This window comes from Fusarium falciforme, chromosome 6 (genome assembly GCF_026873545.1).
Source record: "Fusarium falciforme chromosome 6, complete sequence".
Taxonomy (NCBI): Eukaryota; Fungi; Ascomycota; class Sordariomycetes; order Hypocreales; family Nectriaceae; genus Fusarium; species Fusarium falciforme.
The window spans coordinates 869,729-890,772 of NC_070549.1; the positions used below are offsets into that span (position 1 = coordinate 869,729).

At 54.1% G+C, this 21,044-nt stretch overlaps 5 protein-coding genes across 5 annotated transcripts; 3 read left to right on the forward strand and 2 right to left on the reverse strand.

Annotated features, from left to right (window-relative positions):
- Positions 1 to 2,743: 2,743 nt before the first annotated feature.
- On the forward strand, positions 2,744 to 5,227 carry NCS54_00781900 (BTB domain-containing protein; the record flags this gene model as incomplete). Its single annotated transcript, XM_053153227.1, has 4 exons — positions 2,744 to 3,350; positions 3,421 to 3,621; positions 4,014 to 4,766; positions 4,821 to 5,227. 4 exons carry the CDS (start codon positions 2,744 to 2,746, stop codon positions 5,225 to 5,227), a joined length of 1,968 nt encoding a protein of 655 aa, XP_053009202.1.
- A 235-nt stretch (positions 5,228 to 5,462) lies between these two features.
- Positions 5,463 to 7,615, forward strand: NCS54_00782000 (Hypothetical protein; the record flags this gene model as incomplete). Its single annotated transcript, XM_053153228.1, has 2 exons — positions 5,463 to 6,627; positions 6,663 to 7,615. The coding sequence occupies 2 exons, from the start codon at positions 5,463 to 5,465 to the stop codon at positions 7,613 to 7,615; spliced, it is 2,118 nt and encodes a 705-aa protein (XP_053009203.1).
- Positions 7,616 to 7,620: 5 nt separating this feature from the next.
- On the reverse strand, positions 7,621 to 8,669 carry NCS54_00782100 (Hypothetical protein; the record flags this gene model as incomplete). Its single annotated transcript, XM_053153229.1, has 3 exons — positions 7,621 to 7,788; positions 7,837 to 8,067; positions 8,115 to 8,669. The coding sequence occupies 3 exons, from the start codon at positions 8,667 to 8,669 to the stop codon at positions 7,621 to 7,623; spliced, it is 954 nt and encodes a 317-aa protein (XP_053009204.1).
- Positions 8,670 to 9,347: 678 nt separating this feature from the next.
- Positions 9,348 to 9,702, reverse strand: NCS54_00782200 (Translation machinery-associated protein 7; the record flags this gene model as incomplete). The annotated part of the gene is made up of 3 exons (XM_053153230.1): positions 9,348 to 9,445; positions 9,517 to 9,606; positions 9,681 to 9,702. 3 exons carry the CDS (start codon positions 9,700 to 9,702, stop codon positions 9,348 to 9,350), a joined length of 210 nt encoding a protein of 69 aa, XP_053009205.1.
- A 680-nt stretch (positions 9,703 to 10,382) lies between these two features.
- NCS54_00782300 (Non-specific serine/threonine protein kinase) lies at positions 10,383 to 13,663 on the forward strand (the record flags this gene model as incomplete). The annotated part of the gene is made up of 4 exons (XM_053153231.1): positions 10,383 to 11,415; positions 11,464 to 12,356; positions 12,405 to 12,773; positions 13,442 to 13,663. 4 exons carry the CDS (start codon positions 10,383 to 10,385, stop codon positions 13,661 to 13,663), a joined length of 2,517 nt encoding a protein of 838 aa, XP_053009206.1.
- Between the last annotated feature and the right edge of the window lie 7,381 nt (positions 13,664 to 21,044).

A 21,044-nucleotide genomic window follows, 5' to 3' on the forward strand; every position in this document is an offset into this window, starting at 1 on the left:
AACCCCCTAGCTCGTCGTCTGGAGCAGATGAATTTAGCACCCTCAACACTGGATCATTGAAGAACGAAGTAAACCAGCCTCACTAAAAATCAGAGAAGTTAATGAATAGGAGACAGGTAAGATATTTAGGCATTTATTTGCAAAGTAATTCAAGATTGGCATAGTGTCTCTCAGCCAGCATCGAAGCCAATGTTGGATGGACTTCAACCGTGCAAACTGTGGCGAGCGGAAAATCATAGGATATCACAGTATCAGGTCCTCGGCTATTCTCTATAAAAGCTTTATTGCCCAACCGGAAGTTACGAGGCAAGTCAATGTCAAATATGAAACCCGGCGTTTTCAGCTGGCCTCAAGATACAGCCTATCCCTAGCGTTGATACAAGACTGCAATATCTTGGCCAACTCAGATGGTTCAACATAACAAGACCATGGCCTCTATCGAACTTTCTGTACTGCAGCTACCGCTCAAAAGGTCGACTACGCTTTTGGTCTGTATACCCACAATGTCATCCCTGGGCTCAGTCACTGACATTCAGCATAGCTTTGGTAGATCGTGACTCTATCATCGCTAGGATTGCGAAAGCTAAGGTTTGCCTGATAAACAATCTAATGAGGTCGCATGATAACATGAGAACAGGAAACGACTCGTGATGCCATGGTCCTTGCCATCGACGGTACAGAGTGGGCATAAGTTACCCTCGAGCCTAAGAACTGGTTAGTTTTGATGGTACCCCAACCATCACTTGGTGTACTTCACTAACAACTCCATGCAAAGGGCATATCTCCCCCGTGCAAAGGCACTGGACTTCAAGAACCGCAACCCCATTAACCCAGATCTCTTGCGCATGAAACCGGAGAACTTGAGACGTATGAAGCATGCATACTCGACCTACAAGACGGTGAGCACGCCCTTCACACTACTTTTGCAAACATGTGGTACTAACACAAATCACAGAGGTTCAATAATAGGGAAGAAGAAGAACTTGCTCACCTTCAGAAGGAGGTTACCGATTGCCAGAAAATTGTTACTCAACTTGATCAAGCCAAAGCTGCAGCTTCCGACACGGATCCCGAGGCCAAGAAAAGGGTTGAAGCATGCGAAAAAAAAAAAAGATTGAGCGATGCCAAAGCAAAGCCCGATGGCGCCAGAGAGAAATTAGAACAGAAAAGGACAGAGTATACGTCGAAGGAGAAGACGGCGGACGAGAATCTCAAGAAGACTACGAAAGAGCTTTATGAGCTTGAGAAGAAAGTCTCGGTGGCACGAAAGAAGCTCACCGAGGATGATACAGCCGACAAAACCAGCTCCAAGAAAGAGCTAGCGACGGTGGTGGATGAGCTGGAGAAGGGCAAAGACAAGTGAATTGAGGAGAGGAAGGTGTTGCAAGCGGCTCAAAGCCGCAAGGCCATGGCAGAAATGGAGATGACCAGGAGGGAAAACATGTCTAATTCGGTCAACAATCACATCTCTCAGTTGGCTAGACAGATCGAGGCCATCGAGGCACAGCTCGGAGCCAGCTCTGTTCTTGCTCGGGGCTTGCCGTCGGCCATTATCGACATTGACGTAAACCGCAACATCATCCATGCTGATGAGTCCGATAGGCGAGTTCAGCAGGCAACAAAAGTCCCGGATGAGGATGGCAATTCCGGGTCTGATGTCTGGAGCAAGATCGCCTTCACCATCGAGGCCAAAAGCGAGAGCACCAGCACCAGAGAGCGGGCCGCCACTGCTGGCATCGACCTCAATGTTTGCGGTTGGTTCGCTTCAGTTCATGCCGACAGCAGTGTTAGCAGCGCCAGTAAGAAGGCTCAGGAAGACTTGTCCGAATGCACTGTAGACGGATCCTTCTCCGCCATCCTCGTCACCATCCGACGTCCCTTGCTGCACGCCGACCTCTTCCAAGACTTTGGCATTGACACCCCCGACGACGTCAAACTGAGCCCCGGCGCCGCCAAGGTCAAGACCTGGATTGAAAGAGGCGACGACGACTCTGTGACGGACAAGCTTGCCGACTACGGCAAGTTCCCAGCGTACCCGACCAGCTTCATCGTGGCCGCCGACACAGTCCTCGAGTTCAAGAGCACCGAGTCCAAAAGCGAGGAGCTCATGTCCCACCTCTCAACCGACAGCTCCATCAAGGCCAACTACGGACCATGGGCTCTGAGCGGCGGAGCTTCGCTCAAGACGGACAGCAAAGATTCGTCGATAAAGATGGAGGTCCGCGGCGGTGCGTTGCGCATCTCGTTCCAGACGCCGCAGGTCATTGGATGGGTATCGGAGATCCTTCCGCAGCTTCCGCGGCAAAAGGGAAGAATTGGTGGTCTTTCTGGACCTCCAAACAAGCTGTTTCGTTTGTAGTGTTTGGTGATTGATGCTGGATATTAGCAACAAGGCCGACCACTCTGGTGTGGCTGAGATAGGTTGGCGGAATTCACACTCTTAATTAGTTTCTTTCCTACTCATTAATGCCCCCTTTTTCTATATAAATACCTTTTCTTTTTGTTTGCTATCTTCCTTGAGCGGATTCTTTATCCCTCGAAAGTTAGAGGTACGTCCACCTAAGCCAGATCGACCATCTCCCAGGAGCAGTGACAGGTCACTGCTTCGCCCGTGGCAAACACAAACACAAGTCCACCCAAGAACAGTTACCTCCTCTATCTTCTCTCTCCCTCTTCATCCTAGGTTTCCATCTTACTATCTTTTACCTGCACAACGTACACCCAACACTAAACGTTCAACACTATGGGAGACAACAGAGGTAAAAAGCGGCCGGCTGAGGAGGCCTTCGCCGACGATCTCGAGTTCGATAGGATCGCCCCAAACGGAGACGTTACCTTCGTGCTCGACGAGGGCAACACGAGAGTCCGGGTCAACTCCGCAGTCATGAAGAACGCGTCGCCCGTGTTTGCCGCCATGCTGGGCCCCAACTTTAAGGAAGGGCGTGTTCTCAGGGCAGGCGATTGTGCATCCGTCGATGTCCCATTGCCTGAGGACGACGCAGTCGTTTTCGGATGGATTCTCCGTGTGCTGTATTCTCAGGCCGACACAAACCTCTGGTCCCCGAGCCCAAGGGAGATTATCCAGGTCTTGGACATCGCCAAGAAGTACGACCTCCTGAAGGGAATCCAGATTTCTGTCCAAGTCTGGATTGACCGGCAAGAGGATCCTGACCCCGATGACCTTTGGCTTCTGTTGCTTGCCTGCTGTCGAGCCCACGACGTGGAGGCCTTCAAATCCACCACCCGCCGTCTCATCATCAATCACTCAGGGTCGTTCGTCCAACTCGCAGCGGAAACAGAAAACATCATTCCCGGACCAGACGCAGGGCGTACCGTGTACAGACTTGCCGGTAAGACATTACTCTCAGCCCATTCCTCCCGCTTGCCCACGTTACATGCTAACCCACGCTTTCTGTCTAGCAATTGTTGAAAAGTCGCGGAACGAAACGCTCTCTGAAACACTCAAGGTTCTTCACACGGACCTACCCAAGGCCCTTGAAGAGTGCCGTTGTCAGCACCATTCAAGCACTTTGCAAGCCGAGTACGGTCAAGCTCTTAAAGCTCAGAGTGACGCCGCCCAATATGGCCACTCCACCAAAAGCACCATTGGCATCTTATTGGGTGTGTTGTTCAAGGCATTTACCCCTGGCCGTTGCAAAGACTGCGCTGAATTTCGACTGGGAGAATATGAGCGCATCCATCAGGCCAGCGTCAATCTCGAAAACAAAGTGAAGGGAGTCTGTCTCCCTTGCTTCGACTGGACCTCAGACAGAGAGAAGTGCAAAAGGAAGGGATTACTTCACTTCAAGTGCGTACCAGGTAACTGACAGTCTACCTAGTTTCTTCAGGCTGCTATATAAACCTAGGCACAAATATTTCATGTAACTGCGAAGGCCCAGTTCTTATGGAAATAATTTAAAGGATGAAACGGACAGAGATTGCCTCATGAAATGGTCAAAATGATCCCAGCTCGGATTTTTCCATGGCAAGTAAGCAGGGCAGGGTGTTGACAGAGCTGTCACCTGTCTTCATCCTGTCGCCCAACGTGAATGCCTTAACGGTCCCCCACTTCAACCAATCCGTTCATGCTACCTCTTACATCGCCCAGCTTCACGGCCTCTTATTAAACATGAGCACGCCTAGTCCCGCCCACAAGCGCAAGCGAGACGACGATTCGCCATCCGCGAGAAGTCTCGCCAGAGAGGAAGGGGTCTTGGAGCGCGTCGCTCCCCATGGAGATGTCATCTTTGTCCTCGGTGGGGGAACCGACAAGGTCCAGGCTCAATCGAGCATCATGAAAAGTGCCTCTCCTGTCTTCTCCGCCATGCTGGCAGGTCATTTCAGAGAAGGCCAGATGCTCCAGGATGCCACAGCTAGCGGGCAGCCAGTCGAGATTCCTCTTCCTGGTGATGATTTCGAGGCTTTCAAGCTCATTTGCATTGCCATCCATCGCCAAGCCAGCACCACGCAGTACTGCCCATCCGAAGAAGTACTCATGCGAGTCCTCCAGATCGCCGACAAGTACAATCTTGTCGACTCGGTTTTCCTTTCCATGGAATTTTGGGCCAGAAAATATGTCCCCGATCCAACTCTCAACCACTTTCTTCTCATGATCATATGCCACCAAATCAAGTCCCAAGAGCTCTTTCAACTCTTCAGTCGATCTCTCGTCCTCAACCATGGGGGGTCATTCATGTCTCTCGCTGCTGAGAACGAGCAGCATATCTGCGACTCAGTTCCTCGTGGGACTATCTACAAGCTAGCATGTAAGCTTTGCGCTCCTCTTCTCAATTCTGTGCTAACCCGTACCATCTATCCAGGCGCCCTTGAAGAAATGCGAGCAACCATGATGCGGAGGATTACAAAGTTCATCAATGCCGAACTGATGGCCCGGTTCAATAATGGCCACTCGGATAATGAAATGTCCTCGGACATTCTACCATACTATCGACTGCTCAGAGGGGTGTTGGATTCCTACTCGAGGAACCCCGGCCTACACAGCGTCGGCAACGACTACTCGATCAGCGACCTGACCTCACAGATCCTGAAAATCGAAACTAGTTTTCCAGCGGAGCGCTCCTACAACAGAACTGCGCCAAATGCCATTCCAGTTTACATGGCGTTACTGAGGCGGTTGCGCGGCTTGAATGAGAACTTTGTCGGGTTGTGTCTCGACTGTCTTGAGGTCGACAAGTTGGACTTTGACTGTCGAGGAGTCCACAAGTAACCTTGCAAGGCCGGCATAATGTACGAATTATTCGGGTTGAATAGATATACTGGTCTATCATATTATGCAAGTTTCTAGCGAGATTTAATTCTTAAATTTATTGGCCATGCTTCCTCTTTATTGACGTCCTCTGTGCGAGTGTGTCGCGAGAAGTTGGGCAGTTTTTACACCAAAGCACAAGCCCCACCTTCTTCACCAGAACTTTGACACTGCAAGCTCCTCCTCGCGCCTCACAATGAGAACCCGCAAATCCAATCGCACCAAACGGTACACTGTTGAAAAGTACGACTTTGAAGGCAGTTCCGATGAGGAAATCCTCAAGCGCGCCGCGAATGCAGAAGACGATGACAACTTTGACGTGACCGCCGCCGCCGAGGAGAGCGCTGAAGAGGAAGAGCTCGCGCTTGAGGAGGAGGCTCTCGAGTCCGAAGGCTGCGTTAGTGAGCCCGATGGCATCCCCGATAGGTTCGCGCGCCAGCGGATAAAGCCCATTCGACCGTTCAATGTGCGCGCTGCTGGCCTGACCGGTTATCTTGATGTCGAGCCTGTGGCAGATGGCCGCATCGTGAGGTCGTACTGGGGACCTTATGACCGTGGCGTCAAGGGACGTCCACTTATCGAAGCATGGTACGGGCGGCACGAAGATGGCATCAAGATGGTGCAGGGTATGCTGGACCGGTGGATGGACTGGACAGCGCTGCCTCCAAAGATCAAGGGCGAGGACGGACAGAAGAACAGGGGCGTCTGGTCGCCCAACTTCTTTGAGCGAGAGGCTTACAACGCTGAACACTGGTATGAACGTGTCAGGGAGAGTTTGCCGGACGCCGACTCGCGAGTACGACTACCCCCGGAGGAAGCTCAGCTGTATCAGTTTCGACGAGAGGCGATGCCTGTGTTGATGGGACCGATCACGTCCCAGCAAGAGGTCAAATTCGAGCCCGGAGACGCATACCCAATCTCACAAAACGGACTACCCATATCAGAGGAAGACAAATCCAGCGCGGCTACGGGATGGATGTTTGATACCGGCGGCATCGTCACTAGCATGGACTGGGCACCTCTCCACAGCGCCAACGCGCCGCAGCTTCTGGCTCTCTGCGTCATCCCTCACTCTGACCAGGAGCACTACGACTACGAGCAAGAATCCATGAAGCCCGACTTTCAGAAGTATGGTACCGTTCAGCTCTGGGAGTTTGTGGGCGAAAGGCAAGAAGACGGGTTTGCTCGGCCATCTTCGCGGAAACCGACTTTGCGCAAGACGATATGCTTAGAGTATGGGCGGGCGCGGAGGGTCAAATGGAGTCCGGCTTGTGGGTTCTTGGCTGTGCTTTGTGATGATGGGAATGTTTACGTTATTGACGCCGGTGACGATGGGGAGGGAGACTACGGCGAGTATATTGGTTCCTTGACTCTGACTCTGCTAACTGTCTTCCAGAGAAAGTACAACAACCCGTGGCCTGTTTCGGGTTCCCCGATGAAGACATCAAAGCAACAGCTCTGACATGGATCAACTTCAACCGACTTGTAGTTGGTTACACAGATGGTTCTATCTCTATCTGGTCTATCCGCCCCAACCGCCTACTCTCCCGACATCCTGTTCACCACAACATCGTCGTCGACCTTGTGTCCGGATACCCAGCTATGCCCTATCTCATCGCCTCCACCCCTGTCGGAGGAACCGTCAGACTCATTGACCTCCGAGCTCCGAGTCATGAATCCACCGAGGTTCAGAGTCTTACAGTCGGCACGCAGCCGAACCTGCTTGGTTACAGCGACCACATGCTGGGTTTCTACTCTATGTACCCATCTGCCGGTGTTTTGAACACGCACGTTGGCTTCATGCATCACTCCCAATTCCCGGTTGCCCGTCGTGTCTTTACGGGAGAAAGTTTCCCCTCCTGTCTCGCTGTTGGGCGGACACATCCATTCCTCCTCGTGGGTTCCCTGGACGGTTCTCTCTGGTCAATTAATCCTCAAGTCGAGCTCTTTACCACAAGACGGGAGCCCACAGATCGCATCCGGGTCTTCCATCACGAACACCGGCCCGCCAAATTATTCCCAGCTGGCTCGGCTGCTGCGGCACGAGGAGTCGCGAGGATAGCACAAGGGTTCATCCTGGAGCGAAACCTCAACAAGCAGTCAAACTACAAGCCGCCTGTCAAGAAAGGGAAAAAGCCAAAGAAGAAGGAGAGCGACGTGGCTGCGGCCGACGATGACGACGCAGGCGCTGCCACGGATCCAACGAGAGCCATTATTTATGAGCCATTGACAAGGGTGACAGTGGCCGAGTGGAATCCAAACGAAGAATACGGTTGCTGGGCGGCGGCGGCCATGGCATCGGGACTCGTGAGGGTCATGGATCTCGGGCTGGCAGAACCGGAGGAATAAGCCAATCATTCTTCGATGCACTGAGATCCCAGGACGGTGTGGTGGTAGTCGAACGCCTTGGCCATGCCATAGAAGTGAGTGGCTGCCGCAAGGATGACGAAGACGTGGAAGATCTGATGCGAGCTTCCCCAGATATCAAACATTCCGGGAGCGGTTCTCTCAGGCCAGCGAGTCTAATCAGAGTTAGCCAACCGTATACTCAACAGGACGAGAGGACATACCGCATAGAGGAAGGCACCAAATATGTACATAGCACCATGCAGGGCAGTCCAGCTAAGGCTCATACGGTCCTCGAGACCCTGGATGCCGTAGACGAAAGCGCCCTGGATGATGGGGACGACACCCGAAAGACCGAGACCAACGAACATCATGGTTCGATAGGGCCTCCATCGAGGGGTGCGGAAACGCTCAACCCACGATACAATAGCACAGCCGAGCCCAAGAATACAAATCTGACACCATCAGTAATGTTGTTATATCAGTCCCATGAAGCACTTACCAAAGAAAGATACGCCCTCGTCAGATAGGGATGACAGAAGAATCCATAGTAGAGCGCAGGAACATAACTCCCCACGATCAACGCCACGATTCCCGTGTAATCCAACTTGTTCCCCCATTTTGCCACAGTCTCGCTATGATTCGACAAGGTATGAAAGGTAGCGCTCATACCCAGACACACCACGGCCCCTCCAAAGAAGCACGCAAACACGACCACATCAGTGACGTTGGCGGTCGCATACCGCGGACGGACCACTCGGTCCACGTACGCCGCGCCTATGAGTGCCACCGCGGCCCCGAGGAGGTGCGACCAGATGTTGACGGACTCGTTGTGGAGGTAGAAGAGGGAGCGCAGCGAGTGCGTGTAGGACCCGCGGGACTGCCGGTAGCCCGAGAGGATGAAGGCATTGTCGCGACGCCAGGCGGGGAGGTCATCCCAGAGGATGAGGAGCGAGTGCTCAAGCTTGGACTCGAAGGTCTTGGCGGCGGATAGGAGGGAGTCTGCTGAAGATGGGCGCCGGTTACGGACGCCGGAGGGTTCGGTGTTGTCCGTCATGATGAAGCTATCCAGACTTTTTTATACAAGGTACCGCGGGACTTCAACTATGAAAGAGATGGTCCAAATACTAATGATTCTGAAGGACGCAGCTCTTTACTTATATACGACGAATGGACGAGTTCCACCTTGTCGCCTCAAGATGGAGCCGACTTTCTTGTTGTGTTGTTGACAGGGGGTGGATTTGTTGGGACGAGCACATGGGAAAAGAAAGAACGCGCAACGTGCTTCCGAGGCTAGTGTGATGTGGAAGAAGGCGTCTAGAATCGTCGTAGAAGGCCCACTCTCGTCATTCAAGACCCTGATTTTTCAAGATGCAGGTTGTGATGGCTTGTTTAAAGAGTATTGGAGGTTTAATGGTAATGTGTTGGCTGGAGCATTTGTGTGGTTTGAGCACTAATACAGGAGTCAAAAGCAGGAGACTCTTGACCGCAGCAATCAAACTATACGAGCAGAATCATCACAGGAACAGTCAAACTAAGAAGTTAGTCTTGCGTAGATTGTCAGCATAGAATTCATTTCTCTCGTTAGCCATCGCGCAGGGTGTATCGTTCAGCACGCAGGCGCCAAATGTTCTAAAACTCCAAAACAAAGCCGGCTGGTGAAATGCTCTCCCTCTCACGCCAATGAGTACCCAACGGCGCTCAGTCTCGTGTTCAGTTTGACGAGGAGAAACGCTTATTTCTTGCCGCTCTTCTTGATACCCTGGCCGCCGGTGTTGAGGGGACCCTTCTTGCCACCAGCCTTGGCCGCAAGCTCCTTGCGGGCCTTCTCGTCTGTTGTCGAGGCATGTCAGTGAATGATCTTCTTGCAGCGCATTTCGTGGGGTTTGGAGGAGGTCTCGTACCAGCGCGCTTCTTCTCGAGGAAGGCCTTGTCGTCGTCGTCGAGGTCCTTCTGGGCCTTCTTGGCCTGCTTCAAGGGCTTGACCTTGCCGCCTGTGATGATTCGGAGGGGTCAGCTCTTCGCTCTTGGAGGGGTTAAAGAGGGGGATCTAGAAGAGACTACTGACCTTCTCGGTTGGTGCCACCCATTTTGATGTATGTAGAAGAAGATGCGAAACCTGTGGGAATAAAGACGAGAAAGTTGAGTTGCGGTGGTAGAGTTCAAGTTGAATGTCGCGAGACGAGAGCGAGAAAAGTTGCCTCCCGCTTACTCGCTCAGCCAGCGCCTAGACCAAGCCAGCTCAGGCCAGGTCCGGCCTTCATCCCTTGGGCCTCCAGCGGTGAGCCCACTGGGCGCGGGGGGGCTAAGCACCTAGCCTGGACCCTCGATAAGAGCCTCTCGGGGCTTACCTAATCTCGGCATCTGCTTGGCTGCACGCATTTTCCTCCACATTTTTTAGCCTTCAAGCGGGCAGTCACAGACAACTACGTAGTTACGTCAAAGTCTGGAGATGTTGAGCAACATATCCCAGGCCTAACGACACGGTACAATCATCCAGGCTTCACATCACCTGATCCGATCCGATAGCCCTCATTCAAAGGAGGAGCTTTATACCACCAGATTCTAGATACTCAGTCGCTTCTCGTCTGGACTACGCTCCGGCTCCATTTCCCCCCTCAAGCCACCCCCAACGATATTGAGCCTGTACGAGTCACTACCTACTGATCCGGTTGGGCTCTTTTCCCATTGCACTGTGCTCTTCTCAGTCCTCTTCGCTGACACTGTTCTGTTCTGCTCGTCTTTGCTTCAACAGCCGAAACTCAGCATCATGGCGTCGAGTTCGGACGAAGGCGAGATCATCGAGAATGGCGCTGAAGATTTGAAGGCAACTTCACTGCAGCACACTGGACGAAGCAGTGTTGACCGTCAAGACAGACAAAAAAGTAGACTTTCGACTCCGGACCACGACTCGGCTTCCAGGCAAAGCAACACCTCGCGACGAAGCAACTCGCCCCGTGGTTCCAAGCGACCCTACGACGACAGGGAAAGGGAGAGGGACCGAGACTATTACGGTTCGAGGCATGACTCGGGACACTATCGCTCTCACTACGAGGATTCTCGACGCGACGATAATCGAAGGCCTCGCGGCCTGTACGACGACCTCGACCGACCTGCATCACGCGCATCCAATTACAGCTACGATGGCCGCGACCGGAGTCGGGAACGAGATCACTATCGCGACAAGGATCGGGACTGGTATGCGAACAAGCGCCCGCGAAACAGGAGCCGTTCTCCCCATCGATCCCGCCGCGCCGACAGGGGCAGGTTCGACCGCTTCGTGAGAGAAGGCCAGTACGATCGTCGAGACGACGCATCCGGAGAGCTCAAGTATGATGACGACCGCGGCTCGTGGAATGGCGGTTCTGTGTCCAAGAGGACGACTGTAGGAGAGGCTTCACGCGCCCAGCGACACGATGCTAAACCAGACAAAGGCCTTTCAAATGGAAATGGCCCCTCCCGGAGTTCCCAGAGGTGCGTTGAAGTGCTGTCCGAGTCGCAGCACGGTGCCAACCTTGCGAATAGGCAACCCTTGGCTCAGCCGGAACCCGAACGGAAGCCCGAACCGGAGCCTGAGCCTGACTACGAGGAGCCTGAGCCCATTGACGAAGAGGCCGAGATCGAGCGACGACGCAAGCGGCGAGAAGAGATCCTGGCCAAGTCCAGCTCGGCGACTCCTCTTCTCCTTCATGCCGTGGGTGCTGCGGCGAACAAGGCCCGCGCATCATCTCCCGCATCGACTTTGCCCGACACGCCCATGAGAACGCAGTCAGAGATTGCCAGTCCTCGTACTCCCCGATCGAGTATGTCAACCTGTCTGAGTGAGGGAATTCAACTGACCAATATTGTAGACCTAGCGTCACCGCACTCGCCCGGATCTCACGATGAACCATCGCCCGGCGGTATCAACCTCCTCGACGACAAGGAGTTGATGAACACTCATGGAAAGGCCCAACTAGATGACGAGGACGGTCCCTCTGCGGCTGATTATGACCCAACCGGGGACATGCAAGAGGATGAACGACGAGGTGAACTTAAACATGGACACGTCGTACTTCATGGTGAGCATCATCCTATTGCAGCCGAACAACCACAGGAAGAAGTCCAGGAAAAGCCATCTGAAAAGGCTGGCGATGAAGACGACGACGGCGACTTTGACATGTTTGCCGAAGACTTTGACGAGGACAAGTACGCAACAAAGCCCGTGGAACCTCTGGCACCCGCACAGGGCGATGGTGCAGCTCCTGATGTTCAGGCTGTTGTCAAGGGAGGTATTCTCGAAGGCGACGACAAGGACGGATATTACAAGATTCGTATTGGTGAGGTCCTGAACGGTCGATATCAGATTCAATCTGCGCTAGGAAGGGGCATGTTCTCAGGCGTGGCCCGGGCTGTCGACATTACCACGAAGCAGCTTGTCGCTATCAAGATGATGCGCAACAACGACGCCCTCCGAAAGGGAGGCTACACTGAGATTGCCATCCTCGAGAAGCTCAACGACGCCGACCCTGAGAATCGAAAGCACATCATCAAGTTTGAGCGCCAGTTCGACTACAAGGGCCATCTGTGCATGGTGTTTGAGAACTTGAGCATGAACCTGCGAGAAGTGCTGCGCAAGTTTGGAAACAACGTGGGCATCAACCTCGGGGCGACGCGAGCGTATGCGTACCAGATCTTTGTTGCTCTAGCACATATGCGGAAGTGCAGTATCATCCATGCTGATCTCAAGCCTGACAACATTCTTGTAAGTTATCCTGACTGATTTCAGTGGACATAATGCTGACTTGAGTAGGTGAACGAGAGCCGCAACGTGCTCAAGATCTGTGACTTGGGAACAGCCATCGACAAGTCTGACGCAGCAACGGCGCATATGGACATTACACCATACCTTGTCAGTCGTTTCTATCGAGCGCCAGAGATTATTTTGGGAATCCCCTACGACTACTCGGTCGATATGTGGTCCATCGGCTGCACCCTGTACGAGTTGTACACAGGCAAGATCCTGTTCACCGGAGACAGCAACAACCAGATGCTCAAGGCCATTATGGAGATTCGAGGCAGGTTCACACCGAAACTGTTCAAGCGAGGTCAACTGTCGGGTGTTCATTTCGACGACAAGGGCCAATTCATCAGCGTTGAGCGTGACAAGGTTCTCGGAAAGGTACGTTATGATTTCGATTCACACCCACTCCCCATGCATGCATGCACGCATGTTGTTGTTTTTGCCATTCCTACCCCTTGCCTCCATTCCCAAGCGCCACTAGGCCATGCTTGAAGCGGCCATGTCTTTACACGCAATGTCTCTCTTCTATTTTTGCAAACATCCATGCCTGGGGGCCGTTTTGCTATGGGGCTCTGTGGGCGTAAGCGCTTGGCCCCCCTTGCAGTCGGAAGCGCCCAGTCCGTGTGGGGAAGCGTCACCATGAGTCTTGGTCAGCCATCCATCCAACGGTCGATGGATCGAGAGACATTGGAGGCTGTTGGATCTAGGATCTAGAACTCCTTGCGGGCGATGACTACTGTCAGGGATGGATGGGACGAGATGAGATGGCTGGCAGTGTTGACAAGACGCATCATGATCCTTTCGAGGTCTCTGATCCGGCCGCATGCATCGTCAGCCTCTTGTCTCGGTACATCGGACTCCCTCTCAGCGTCAGCCACGATGAGCATTCCATCCCTTGCATGCAGGTTTCAACGGCTGTTAAGGTTCAGTCCAAGCGCTCAGCCATTGTCCCCATTCCCACCCGCATGGTTCCTGTCACTTCTCGATTTAGAAAGCTTGTTGTTGTTTGCTAGGATTCAGTAGGCTAACCTATGTCGCGCTTACAGACAACCGTTCGGACCATGGCTGTGGTGAAACCCACACGCGACCTGCGGACGAGGCTCATGGCCGCCTCGGGAGGGATGAACGACGCCGAGACTAGGGATCTGAACCATTTCATCGACCTCCTCGAGCACTGTCTCACGCTCAACCCGGACAAGAGGATCAAACCTGCGGATGCACTCCGCCATCCCTTCTTTACCTCGCGAGCGGGGCATGTACGGCGGTGAAGCAGACGGGGGAATCATGAATGACGAAGACGGATTGTTTTGGAGAAGTCGATTGTAAAACATGTGGATCGTAGGAAAACAAAGACTGGGTGGGTAGACTTGGCTAGAATATTAGACGAACAAAGGGAGGCTCTTTGGTTCACAAGTGAATGGTTACAACTCGGTCAGTGCTCTTTGAAAGGTGTCTCCGCCGTTTATGTCATGCCTCGTTATGTCTCACATATTTGCTTCATGTCTTGCAGTTGAACCGAAGGGAGGTTCTAGACTTGGAAGCAGGCTAGAAGGTGCAAGGCAAGGTCTGTCCACATGATCTCGAGCCGATCTGGGTGGTGGTTCACGGCAAGGGACGGCCTTTGATCTCATATTGTCTCGGTCTGAATCGGCGATTGAATATCAAACACCGGGTCAGCCTCGACACACGCCCGGCACGTCCGAACGCCCGGCTTCTACGGAGGAACCCGTTGGCTGAGGACAGAAGAAAAAAAGGCTTCCAGGAACTTCGGACGGGGTGGCGCGGTTGCCTTGGCCTTTCTCGTGAGCGTGGGGAATAGGCAGACAAGGCAGACGAGCGTTGGTCTACGCCGAGACGTTGCTGCAAAGCCGGGCGAGAGAGAATTCCCTGTTGCCTCGACGTGTGGACATGTGAAGGAGAGTCAGAAGTGCCTCCAGCCGCGCGCCTGGTGTTGTTGGGCGAGTGAGTGGATGCAAGAACCGGGGGGCGTAACGTGGCGATGATCAATAAGGAGGAACTTTTTGATGTTTGGACGTTTGCCACACGGAGGAGTCACTGTTGCACGAGACGAGATCTTGAACCGCTGTGTGAGCCTGTGTTCCTCAGGATCGGCCGTTGGACGATAGCTTTGGAGGAAGGACGGTAGTGTAGCCCTGCTGTCTCGGAGAGGACGCGGCGGACTTGTGTCACGGGTGAACAAGCGACGAGAACTGGGACACGTATGTCGTCGGTGAATTGCAAGGCAAGACCAGGAGGCCCGGTTATCAAAAGAGATTGACGGGTGTGACTTGAGGATCCAGGTTTGAATTGCCCATCACTGTGTGTCATGTCATGGATCATTTGTCGATGATGAGGTCAACCTCCCCAACGTGGAAGGCGAAGATCTCATCCTGCGCAACACGAGAGGGCGTTGGCGATCAATCCCTTAATATCGAATGAGCAAGAAAATTCACGTCACTGAGAGACTGCCAATCGCCAGGGCCGAGAACTTGGCTTGTTCATTTTGCAGCGATCTTCAGGTCCTGCACGGCGATATTACCCTCGCGGGTTGGACGGTCCACCTTGAATGTGCTGTGCTGGCAAGCAATCGTGCCAACCAGAAGGTGAAGCCGGAAATGTGGGGTTTTCTTTTTCTTTTTTTTTTTTTTTTTTGCTCAAGGTGATGATGTGCAGACAGACGAGACAATTTGTGTGTGCCTTCTCATTCAGAGCGCCCGTTGTTGCTGTTGGTAAGCAGGTGGTAATGAGCAACATCGTGCCTCATACACACCTGTAACAATCCTGCAACTTGCGGCGACCCCCCGTCAGATTGAAATTGCGAACCTTGGGTCCTCCCCAGGGCGGACGATCACATCACAGCGCCAGGGCTTGCCTTGCCTTGCCTGCTTGCTCCATGGATCATCCCCAGCACGAGCAACTTTGGCCCGTCCGTGTCATCCCGGCCCCAGCAGAGTCAACGGGTGGAGTTTGAACGAGGGAAAAAGAAAAGAACGGGGGGCCGCTCGGTCGCTTAGTTTAGTCTCAGCCTCACTTGTTGGGCTGCGATAGAGGGATCCTCAATTGGGCGCAGCAGAAACGGTGAGTGAGATGGAAGCCCGGGGGGAATTGTTCGAGAGGCAGGGGGCGGGACGAAGGGGCCTGTGGGAGATACGTGCGAGGCAGGGCAAGACATTGATGACGGGCGTGGCAAAGAGAAGCGATCGGATGATATGGACGACTTGACTGGGGAGGTCTTTGTGTGTCGTCAGGATCGGCGTCACTGAAGGCACTGGTTCGCTGGGGTGCCTGCTCATCCAGCGAGGCCTGAACCCTTTCCAGGAACCAGGTTCATCATGACTTGGTTTGGCGATCATGCTGTCGTGTGCGTCCTCCTCGCCTTGGTGGTTTCGTCTTGTCTCGGGCGTGCTATGCCATAACGACCTTTGGGTCCTTGGTGTTTGACATTGAGTTTGTCCGTAGTCGCTCACTGGTGGATGAAGTAGGGTAGTTTCGACTCTGGTTGGCTCCGGTGACTGATCGTGTTGTGTCAGTCCCAGGATCGTGATGTTATTCACGATTTTGTTGAGAGTGTCTCACCGTCTGAATAGCAGATCAAAGAAACTCAAGGCGAGTCGATCCACTGTAGAACCGGACTCGTCACTCATATCGTGATATCAAGCTCAACGGCAGTAGAACTCCGGCTCCTGGGCCTAACCAGTCAGTAAAGGCCAATCCAGCATCGTCAAGTTGTCCGTACAGGGTAGCCGTCACCGGGCCTCCGTGTCCTGCCCGGCCCCGCTCCGTGACGGCATCTCCACTTGCTGCAGCAACACCGGGTGACGGATCAGGAGACGGCCGAATCTGTCTGCCGTCCTCGTGCCCGGGCAAACTCTGCGCTCGCGTGGAAACACATGACACTCCCTCCATGCCCATGCCCCGGGCGCAGGCTATTGTCGGTACTTGGTCCCCCGGATCCCTGAGGCTGAGACGGTGGTTTGACATCTAGGAAGGGCAAAAGAGAGTCGAAGTGACGTTGGGTCTGCTTGGATCGTCCCACGAATCTGATGCCGCAGATGTCTCCTGGCCGTCCACCAACCAACCACCTCATCCAGGAAGGAACCAAGAGATCTTCAGCTGAAGAAAGCTCTCGATGCAAATCATCCATCCAACATCACACACACACTGTCCCGCCCGTTAGCTGGAGCCCTCGAGGCGCCGCGGATGTCATCCCGCCAGTTCTACACCACCCAATCCAATCGTCGCCGCCCCTACCACACCGGCCTGGCCACTGCTTAGTCCTCAATCCAGGCAGCCCGATTCGCCTCCTGCGCCGTTGAGGGGTCTCGACTCTGCGCCTGCCTGGCTGATTTAGACTTCGGCCACGGCGAGTGCGTTTTCTGCGTAGGGGACCACAACGCCCAGAGTCCATGCGACGAACATGTGGTCCACGGTCAAGCGAGCCATGGCTGATCGCCGTCCGCCGCCATGACATGCCGTCAAGTGGCGAAATGCCAAATGAGATTGATAGCGGGCGAGCGAGATCTGCGCTGAGCCAGACAACGGTATGGTTTGGTTTGACTCTGGCTGGCAGCGGGGTTCCGCATGCCGCTGTGGCTCCATCGTCCCGTGATGGCGTAGTATCATGTCCCTGGCTATCCAATCGCTGTTGCATTGTCCTCCCTTGCGTCGAACCGCTACGTAAGGAAGGCCCCAGACATCCTGCCTTTGGCGGTGAATCTGCTCTGCCATCGACCTCGCTCGACCCATCTCGAAACGTCCCGGGGCATCCCAGCTGTTGCGTTCGACGTTTAAGACGGTCGGCGAATCGAATGCAAGAGGGTTGTCCTCTCGATCCAGGTGCATGAAGTGACCGAGACAGAACAAGACGGTGAGCCTGTTGCTGCCGAGTCTGGATTCCTGCCTGCTCCCCTCGGACCACTGACAAGTCCAAGCTCAACGACTACGGGTTGTTTCCTCTGCAAGATCCCCAGCCGAGACGCAAGGATCGCTTGATCTGGCTAGAAACGCCTAATGGTCGGGGGGAAGCAGGCGATTCTGTGTTCAAAGCAGGTGTCATGCTGGCAGTCTCTGCTCCCTATTGGAGCCCTGCCTTGGTGATAACTCAACAACCGCAGCCATGGCTCCGGGGAGGTGGCCCTGGCGGGGACGTGATGGTGCGCTCTGCGACGCCGTCCATCGCCGTGCCTGTTTTCTCTGACAATCTCCCGATCGAGCTGTTGAGGCTTGGGTCTTGTGCCGTGCGGACGGTGCTTCCCCAGTGCCGGCTGACGTCTTTCGCTGCTCACACACTGCGGGCATTGACGCACGATCATGACTCGGAGCTATCGATGGTTGTGCGTCTTGTAAGTGAGTGCGTGACGGCAAGGTTGATGATATTTCCTATTGGACCGATATGCCACCAGCTCGAGAGCTTGCATCTGCACCTCTTTCCTGGATCATCAACGACTATCCCAAGTTGTCATGTCCTTGATGCGAGTCACAACCAATAGTGGCACGTCGACAAGTCTAGTTTCGGCCCCCGATGGATCGGCCAAGCATAACGGGCGGCATGTCGAATCAGAACGGCTTGATGTGCCTCCCGTGCAGGAGAAAGGTGAGAGCCGTGACGGTCACCGCCGGTCAAGTCACGGAGAGCAGGTTTCGGTCAGAGCCAGCTGCCCAGAATCAGCTCATGCATGAACTGGATGAATCTGTCCCGTGTTTGGCGGGCTGCTTGGACCTTGTCGATTTGCTTAGCGGGTGTGATAAGTGTAGGGAGCACTGTAGAGTACGTAGTATCCATCGTCAAAGGCGGGAAGTGTGAAATGGATCCTCCCGACAGTCCTGAGCAATGTCTGGAGCGAGCGCCGTGCCTCAACTAGAGTGTATGATCGACGCCCCAGACTGGCCGCTTAGGGGAGATTCGAGACGGGTTCCTTAGTGAGGCACTCTGGCATCAGAGGAATCAGTGCTCGCTCATCTGCCTCGACGCCCTGGAAAGGCGTTGGCAAGGGCGGCGAGAATGGGTCGATTCCAGGGGATATCCCTGCTGGACGGCAGCGCCATGGGGGCACCATCGCATGGCACCCAAGGCAAGACCTGGCCTGGCTGCATTCGTCCTGTAGGGATCAAGCGACTTGCCGTCAACCGTTCTCCATTCTGTATCAATGCTCGTCAGGTGGAGGTTCCTCTTGAAACTATTGTTTATTCGCTGGTCTGGTCTGTGTTGTTGCGAACACGAAGCTCAAGCAAGACAGTTGGAAGGAAGGGAGAACGAGATCTTGACGCTAGTCTCAACGCGGCCTAGACCCACCCGTGATTTGACATGCCATCCATGCATGGGCATCTTGAGAACATCACGGTCAAGTTGAGCAACAACAGCGAGACAAGCCAGACCGCCCTTTTCTCCAGGCGCAAAACATGCCAGGCTATCGCTGAGACCAGGGGCCTCTCTCCCCCATCGCAGCCCAGCGACATGCATTTCTCGCATCATGACCCGTTCCCCAGCGCCTGTCTGGCATCTGCCAGTCATGGGACATTGTCTCGTCCCCGTTTTTAGCGACAGTTCAGTGTGCGAGATGGGGTATTCCGGGGGATCTCGCTGTTGACAGCGGCTTTTGACATGGAATAGGGTAGCGGCACGAGTGAGACAAGGCTCGAGAAGGACGACAATGAGAGCTTCACCCAACATGTCCTTTGCCAACATGTCCTTTCAAGGTCATAACATCCATCACGCGGCGGAATACATACGTGGCTGAGGCCGACGGATGAAGCAGAGACAACAGGCAGAGTCACTTGCTCATGAGGACAAAGCGAATGTCAATAACAAAAGACACGCTCCAACTGGCATGCCCTGTGAGTTCAACTCGACTCCCCAGCTGTCAAGGCTCGGATCTGGGGCTCCAGCCGTCATGGAATGCGCGTGGAGGCGAGGCACCTCCCGGCAAAGGGCAGGTGAATGAACCAACAACAAGCAACACATTGATTCATCCTCGTCCTCAACCCATCATCAGAATTAGCATCAGGATCAGGATCATGTCCATGCCTTCAACGGGCAACCAGATTGCAGCGTGACAGCAAAGTGGACGACAACGGGCGCATTCCCTCTGCCCTGGACCGTCCGTGATTGGACGCCTCCTCTGCAACCCGTTTCTTGTTGACAGCCTCACTTGTCCCACCCGGCCCGTCGTGGCCTGTCGTGGCCTGTCCAAGGGGCACGTCGACTGTCCACGCTCACACGCAGCTCTGGCAAACAGGGGGCACAGACACACAGACACACGGCCTCGCCCTCGCGGTGAGATGCATCGTCGACAAGAGTTCTGGGACCGCTGGGGTTGTACTGGATGCTGTCGTGGCAGGGTTGTCGGCATGTTGGACCCCGGGATGGTCACCCCAATCAGAGCAACACCAGTTCTGCACCCGTCTGCTTCGAGCAATCCCATGGTCTAGGGTCTGCGTCGCCCATGCCGGCATGCGTCCAGTAGCCGTCCGGGTCGGTCTGCCCTGCCACCGTTTCCCTTCAGCAATGACTTGACACCACGTTTGAGGCCTTCTGAGGAAACGCTGTCAGAAGGATACGTGCAGAGAAAAGCCATATGGATACCAGATGGATGGCTGGCCTCGCTCCAGTGTTAGACAGGCGTCTGTTTGATAGATGAGATCTCTGTGCTGGGTCCTGGACAGCCTCACGTTGCCGCCTGCAACGTAGAGCACACTCATAGCACACAAACATGACTTCGCTTACGAGTGAAACGTACAGTTGCTTCACAGAGGCGCAAATCGTTCCTTGTCAGCCTTGACAAAGGCGAAATGATACACATCGCAGTTAGATATCATCTCCGGCGTGCACCAATCACAGCTCAAAGCTGGCCCGGCACTGGTTGAACCAACTCAACATCAAAAACGAACTGGGTGCGGGATCCAGCCACTCAGGTGCTTTCTTGACATGTCGATCTGTCCTGGCTGTGCCCTGCACAACTTGCACCTGAACGAGGCCAGACATGTGGTCCAAGAAAAAATGAGACACCAAAAAGGCAGAGTACCTCTAACCGTTATGAAATACCACTACTCTGCGGCGAAATATGCCGCTTAAATATAATAAAATTTAGGAAAAAATATGATTATAAGACTCGACACTCTAGAAATGCTCTAGAAATTACCTGAGATTCTTTATTACGAATAGGACTCGTTTGAGGCAGGCATAGAGTGATGCCTTTGTACTGGAGTCTCTTTTTTCTCAGACCGCGTGCCAGAGTAAGACAAGACGAGCACACATTTGACACCCAGACCTGGCCAGCGCCTATCCGCCTACAGCAGGCGCTCTAGCCCCAGAACAGAGATGCATGCTGCCGACCCGTCGTCGTCTCGTTGGTGCTCGCTGGATGGGCGGCCCATTTGCCGTAGTGATCGGCAGCTGCAGCAGTGGTGCCAGTTCACCCTTCAGCCCCCCTTGCGGGCGACTCGACGAGGCACTTTGTGCAGCAGGAGAGAGGCTGGTTGGATCGAAGAAGCCAAAGAGAGGAGCGCTCGATAACATCCTGAGGCACGAATGCTGCACTGCACGCAGAAAAGATGCAGAAGGGTCTCAGCATGGTCCCCAACTCCATGACTTCATGCATTCCTTTCCGCAAACACGTCGGCGAAGCGCCACAGACGCCTGCCTGTGGTTGC